Source organism: Apaloderma vittatum, unplaced genomic scaffold, assembly GCF_000703405.1.
Source record: "Apaloderma vittatum isolate BGI_N311 unplaced genomic scaffold, ASM70340v1 scaffold1375, whole genome shotgun sequence".
NCBI lineage: Eukaryota > Metazoa > Chordata > Aves > Trogoniformes > Trogonidae > Apaloderma > Apaloderma vittatum.
The window spans coordinates 23,562-30,830 of NW_009718535.1; the positions used below are offsets into that span (position 1 = coordinate 23,562).

Sequence of the window (7,269 nt, forward strand, 5' to 3'; positions counted from 1 at the left end):
GGAATGCTGCCATTCCCTCTTCCCTGGTAGTTCTCATCTGTAAAAAGTCCTCTTAGCCTACAGTGCTCACACCTGGCCTAGTGGGTTAAAAAACTCAGAATCCCCAGACCTGAACCTCCTTTTCCCCCAGAATATTTCAGTCTTTCCTTCATGTTCCTCTCCCCTAGCTCCACCCAGCTCTCCTCCTTTGCTCACCCCTCCCCAGCTCCCCAAACTTCCATCCCTCTCCAGATGCTCTCAGCAGCCCAGACCATGCAGCCACAGTTGTTCCATCTTCATCAATTCAGAGAACCTAAGGACATCCTGGGTCTGTCCCATCTACAGCAGACTCGAATCTCTCAGGGAAACTCACAACCTGAGCCTTGCTCCAACACCCTGTACAAGGCACCATGAAGAGGATGCACTGATGTGACAGTGTTTCCAGGTGCAGGGCAGGGTGAAGGGCCTGCCATGGTGCAGGGTGTTGCAAAAGGGCCGTGGGTGGGGGTCGGGAGACTGCAGGTGCTGGAGGAGCAGGGGAGCCCTGATGCGAAGGGCAGATAAAGTCCATGTCGCTCCTTGGTGTTACAGGCTGGCTGTGGGAAAGAGGCACGCTCAGGCCTGCTTTGCCTCCCCTGAAGGTCAAACCAGAAGAAATAGCTATTGCTTCACCTTCCCTCGAGCAGCAGGAGATCAGCATTTTTATCTGATATCCTCCCCTAGAGAGGGGGAAATGCAAAAACAACTCCAGTGTTGACTCTCTTCTACTCCCACTTTTAACTATTTTGCCTCCATCATCCCAAACCACACAGTGTCTTTTAGCAGGGAACGAACAACATTTGCAGTCCCAGCTAGCAAGGGGGGCCGCCAGTGCCACCACTTTGCTGGCATCCAACGTGGGGCCAGACTGCGCAGAGGCTGCCTGAACCCCACAGCCAGAAGGGATTCTGCCGATCACAGAGTGTTTGAGGTTGGAAGGGACCTCTAGAGATCATCTAGTCCAACCTCCCTGCCAGAGCAGGATAACCCAGAGCAGGTCACACAGGAACACGTGCAGGCAGGTTTTGAATGCCAACGTGCCTTGTCTCCCTGCCCTTTGGTGATTTGCCGGGGTAATAAGCCCCAATCATCCCCATAACTAAAAGTGCAGGAAACCAGTGGGGAAAGCAGCCAGCAGCGAATCCCAGGGTGGCCAGGCAGGCTGGAGAGGCAGGAACAGGGACTGGAATGGGGACAGGGATATCAGCAGGCCAGTCCCAACCCCTCTGCTCTGACTGCTCAGCCAAACACTCCAAACAGGCTCTGCTGATACCTGGCAGTTATGTAAGTCATTACAGCGCATTTGGGCTTGTTGTTTTGGGGGTTTTTTTGTATTTTTTTCTCTCATGCCCTTCCTTTTGTTGTTTTTTTTTTCAGATTAATTTTATTATTTTTGTCAACATTTTAAGAATCTTGATGAGGAAGCTTAGCTCACTTGAAGGAAGGAGCAGTGACTTCAATCAGTACAAGTATGTCCCTTACCTCACAACTTTATGCCACGAGCCCACCCAAGCTCCTCTTCACTCCTTCTACCCTGGCTTTCTCCTCTATTTTCATTCTCAGGAGACTTGCAAAGTCAACGCTTCTCCTCATCCCTCTATTTGGGGTCCACTACATCATCTTTGCTTTTTTCCCCGAAGACACAAGCAGTGGCACAATGGAAATACAGCTGTTTTTTGAATTGGCTCTTGGATCATTCCAGGTAGTATTTGACCAGTTATTATTTTTTTTAAAGTAAGAAAAAGAGATATATCATATAACTCTGCAACAGCACAGAGTCCCAACAGCAAAACCAAGTTGTCTAATTTCCCTTGAGATGCCTCATCCCCATTCAAAAGCTGAAACTGCAGTTCTAGTTCTGTGACCACAGTTCTTTTATCTTTTAGGGCTTTGTCGTGGCTGTACTTTATTGTTTTCTTAATGGTGAGGTGAGTTGTGTGTACATAACATTCTTTTTTATTGCTCAAGCATGCCTCATTAATCAGCAGGATAAGTTCTCCAATGAATTATGTGTTTTATTTGAGCGTTTTCTTCCCAGCTACCTAACGTCACTCGTGAAATACCTCCTAGACCCGGCAAGCCTAAATAATTGTATGCCGGATGCAAACTTCACCTCCCAACTGCTGCAGCCCTTTCATAGATCAGATAGTGTTGTTATTGTCTGGGAACAGAGGGTGGGAGCACCACTGTCACACTGACAACTGGTTGGTTCTGATGTCCAGTGCTATTATCTGTCATCCCATGGCTAGTTGTTTTTTGGGGTTTTTTTGCTTGACCCTTGGGAGGGAATTTATCAAAAGCTGTATCCAGTCCAAGTTTATTAGGACTCTCATAAGGTAAACCTTTTGGAGGAGGGACAGTTTCCCTTGCATTTGTATGGTAACTCCCAGGCTTCTAAGCTAGAATTTGCCCTCTGTAATGGTGCTGCTGGTAGAAGCGGGGGGAAACATATAAACCTGGGAGATCAGGATGTTATTGGAAGGGAAAAAAAGAAAAGCCTTAGTGCCTAAGGTTTGAAGAAAAAGTCACTTAAATGGAGAAAGAGTTTGAAATACTTTGACTAATCTTTTAGCAGTGTTCAGAGAAAGCTGCTTCGTAAACAAAATCTGCATTTTTCTACCTTAGAGTGCCAAAGTGTCCTGGTTTTAGAACTAAAATGAAAACCTTTAAAAAAATCTAAACCAAACATTTACTAAAGCCTGTTAGGCTCTGTGAACAGTTTCACCTGCAATTAAACAGAAAAACACGTTAATGAAAAATTGTGGGGCTGCAACAACAGTATCAGTAAAAGTGACAAAAACCAGGCCCTACTCTGATACCTTAAACTGGCAGTTAAATAAATAAATGCAAACCTTGGCAAAGTTAACCTGCTCTCCTTTTCCTGTTATACTGCTCTCTGCAATGCCGGGCTCCAAGATAAACTAGCTGAACTAAGTATTTTGTGACCTTTCTACCTAGGTTCAGCTGGAAGTTAAGAGAAAATGGAGGCAGTGGCATTTAAGCAAACACTTGCGTCAGCATCTCAGCACCTCGGCAAGTAATGGAGGAAGTGGCTTAACTCAAGAGATGCAGATGGTAAGGTCGAGCCCACCAGAGCACTGGAGAGCAACCCTCCAAAGATCAAGTGTGCTTTAACACTTGTACACCTGGAGGATACCTCCGTGCTCAGATACACGTGTAAGCCTCACGGACTGTGTCTGTGTATGTATTCGAAAGCAGGACTTGGCTGTAGATCAACAGTTCTTGGAGTACATCTGTTCATTATATCCTGTGTAGCACCAGAGTTATTTTGCAAGGCAAAATAGGCAAAAATATTATGCTCTTCCTTGGGTTTCTGGCCATGGTAATTTGTATTTCTTTCCACACCAATATTTTTTAGCTGCGATTTCTACCTTAAATGTGACCTTTCTTTTTCCATTTGGCTCTCCAACATGTTCCAGGCTAAGCCAGGCTGCTGAGTTTTTGATGTTCTCTGCTTCTGCTGTTGTTGAAGCTGGAAGGATATTCAATTTTATACGATGAAAGTTATGTGCCATCCTTTAACGCAGCCCGTGGGTTTGAAATGCAAAGTCAATTCATCCTCAAAAATTTAACAAGAATTTGAGTTTCTGTTTTGGTGATAGATGATGGACACTGAGAACACAAAGCACAGCTAAGATCCTGTTTCCTCTGTCTGCATATCTGTTGCTCAGGTATGCTCCAGTGACAGTGGTGGGTTCAGACAGTTTTCTTCCTTTGCCACTTCTAACAGTGGAAACGTCAACTAACTGATCCAGGTTATATTTTCATATCTTCTTGAAATGGTAAAAAGGCTATTAAAGTATATTCCTTGGGTAGCCAACAAAACTTCAGTAAGATGGCTCTTTCCTATTTTGTCTGTACCTCTGAAACTAGTCCAGCTAGTCTTCAAAGGGAAGTAATGAAAACCCTTGAAACATTTAAAACTCAATTGAACCAGGCAGTACAAGGTATCTTGTGAAAAACCACCACCATAGTGGCTGGTAAAAATCTCTTCAGAGTCTACGATCACTCAGCATGCTGAAACCTGCAAGACTGCACACTGTAATATGCTGTTACAAGGTATCTAAGCTTCTATTACAGCTTTACGGTCTTAAGGATAAAACTGTTAATCAAATTCCATGGTTTGAATGGAAAAGGGATAAAAGAATTCACCCAACAAATGCAAACAAGCCTCCTCCTTGATTTTGCATCTGCATTTCCCTGGTTATAGCAATTCCTGCCTGGTTTTCTTCAAGGGCAAAGATGACTGAACAGAAACCAAGCAGCTAAGTTTATCACACTTCTCCCTCCTCCTGATTACCTACAAGACATTGGCAAAACATGCATGGTATGTCAAACGTTGACTGAGCAGCATTCCCCAACCCTCTGCCAAAACTGTTCTAACAGCTTTTATTCACACCAAACCATCATGGTAGCCTTCTGCCTTTTTACCAGAAGGCAAACCCTGAGAAAAATTCAAAGGATGCTTTCAAAGTTAAATTACCTGTGCAGAAGCAGGTTTTTTAAAAATCTTATTAGCACCATTTCAAACCCTCAAGATTCCTTTAAAATTCAGCCAAAGCAAGTGGAAGGAAGAGCAGAAGTGGGATCAGTCCTGTGATGGAGGGAGAAGTGAAAGCCCCTCCATGCATGTTTGGGTGACTTACCCATGCCAAGCAGAGCCTCCAACCTTCTCAGGGGTTCACACTCTGTCCCAGCATGTTTGGCAAGTAACATTAATTCCAAAAAGATAGAATCATTAGCCTCGTTTTTCTCTCTTGCCTACGGATAAGACTAAGAAGAGTGAAACAACCTGCGTGTTCCCTGTCTGAGAATTAAACACGTATCAGTCAAGTCAAAGCAGCTGTTTGTTTTAAATGCAAGAGCATTCTTCCAGCACAAACGAAGAAATAGAGATTTAGAGATACCATAACATGCAATTAATTAGATCTGATGCAATTATTGGCTCTCCCACAAGCCAGTGCAAGAGCTCAGCACTGCAGTGCATAGGTAGGACCAGCTCTGATGGCACAGGGTTGGATGGAGCCCAGGTTGAGCACAGTATCCATACATACAGGAGCCCTGGTGAAGTTGGAGCAAACCACATGCCCCCAGATGAAATGCTTCCGGGTTTTCGTTTGATTTTTTTTTAAAAAAAAAAAAATTCTAGCATAAGCTATTGTTTTATATGGCCTTTTTGCTTTTGTTTGAGTTGCCTGAAATAACAACAACAACAAAGTATTCCCAGATTCTGTATTGCATGCTTGCTTCAGGAATTGACTGCTGGCCTGCTTTGCACTTTATGGAGCTAAGGCTCCATAAAAACCCTCACATGTCAGCTGGCATTTGAAGTCCTCAGCTCTTTGCGAAGAGGAAGTCCACTCGGCCAGGTGCCATAAGCAGGCAGTCCGGGGCGTTACAACGCTGTGACCTGGATGTAGAAAGCTGCTGCCAAACACCACTACAGTGGGATGAGTTCTCACCTCACCCATGTTCTGCACAGATGATGCACTCTTCCCTGCTGGGGCTCTGTCTTGATTAACTATACTAAAGAATACTGAAGAGAGTGCTACTCAGCTCTGGGAACACTGACATGTTTATAAGCAGAGGAACAGGGAAGTCAAGCTCAGAGCAATGGAAAAAGCAGGAGAGGAAGGGGTGCAAGTGTCAGTGGCCGGAAACATCTGACACAGGCTGAACCCAAACTCCAAATTCAGGGTTCATGGACTTCCCTTTCTCTTGAATACCTGCTCCTCAGTGTAAAGCAGTTGTTTGTTAAGGACTTGCTTCCCATCGTTCAGACAATCCATTATCATTGTCTGGGACACTGGTGACAGCCTTTGGCTGTTCACTCCAGGTCCTCTGTGACACCAGTTGTTGCAGCCCTGCAAGCCTGGTGGTGCAGGCAGCAGCTACAGCAGCCTGAACATCAGCAGTCATAAGACCTAAGGCTGAATTTAGGAGGAAATTATCAGTAGATTTTTCTTTCCCAACACAGCAACAAGGAAGTTCCCAGCAAAACTGAGAGAAGCAAAAAGCAGTATTGTTGTGCGGTGAATAATTACATTGTGCAATGCCTCACTGGGCGATGCATCAGAGGACCTGAAATGAACTGTTTCAGAAGAGGGTGGTGCAAATTCAAAGGGGTTGGATCCACGTGAAGGTGAGAGGCCCCAGGAGTCCAGCTAACACTCCTTCCAGGACATCATCCCCCACTCCAGACAGATCTTTCTTTTGCACAGAAACAAGGCTCTCCTTACATGTGCAAACAGAAGGTTTAGAAGAAGGGCCATTACCTGCTTATCATAGGCTTGAGGAGAGAGAAGACAGGCAAGGACAGTCTTCCTGTAAGCACCTTCCCTTGACTCACAAAAGCAAGAAAAGTCCAAACCCTAAACCAGGTGCCCAACAAAAAACAGCTGATGAAGGTACTGTAGACTTAAAAATCAAGATCGCAGTAAAAGTCCAAGATATCTCCCTAGCTAGCATGCCCTGTAGTGCAATTTCCTTATTCTTACCTGCAAGTAATGGTTTGTGGACAAGTTTCCAATTAAAGTTGGTAACTGGGAAACTCTAAACAGCTCGTTAACAAGAGATGATATTAATTACCCTGCTTTTAAGAGATACTAAACCTCCTGAGACAGGCCAATGACCTCTTTCCTTCAGAAAGAGAACACCAGGTGCTAATTAACTTACTTGAGATTACATAAACTAATTCAGCAGTGAAGCTGGAAATCTGTTTTCCTGACATTTGACTAAACTCGTTAGTACCGTGAGCTCAGAAAAATCCTTGTATAAATACATTTATATTCGGATGCCACTTCTGCAGGCCAAATAAGCAGAGCTGGGAAAAAGCAAGGATGCTTCAGACAGAGGGTGCGGTGTGGGAAAAGGGAGGTGAAGGACACAGGAAAGAGCTCTTTAGCTGGTAAACAGAGCAACAGGCAACAGCAGGAAATCGTTAAGAGCCTACAAGGTTATCTCCAATTCCCATGAAGCAGCACAGCTGACCGCCCCTCGTATTTTGCAAGACAAGAAAACAGCACTGGCTGCTTGGGTTGGTGTGGACACGTTGGAGGGGTAAGGAGAGTGGAGTGCAGAGCTGCCTCGGCTCCCTTGGTTGGAGCTTGGCAAAACTCCAGTCATTTCTTCAGCAGTCTAGCTGGGTAAACATGCAGAATTGAGGCCTAGGAGATTAGAAAACCCCCCACTCATCCCCTTAAATCTGCACCCCAATATCTAAATATATAT

At 44.8% G+C, this 7,269-nt stretch overlaps 1 protein-coding gene across 1 annotated transcript in view; it reads left to right on the plus strand.

Annotated features, from left to right (window-relative positions):
* Positions 1–3,157, plus strand: part of SCTR (secretin receptor) — a 21,462-nt gene extending 18,305 nt beyond the window's left edge. The window contains exons 10-13 of the mRNA XM_009870266.1: positions 1,396–1,487; positions 1,582–1,720; positions 1,905–1,946; positions 2,977–3,157. Of these exons, the coding sequence (XP_009868568.1) occupies positions 1,396–1,487; positions 1,582–1,720; positions 1,905–1,946; positions 2,977–3,153 (450 nt within the window). The 3' untranslated portion in view covers positions 3,154–3,157. The remainder of the gene's footprint in view (positions 1–1,395; positions 1,488–1,581; positions 1,721–1,904; positions 1,947–2,976) is intronic.
* Positions 3,158–7,269: the final 4,112 nt, after the last annotated feature.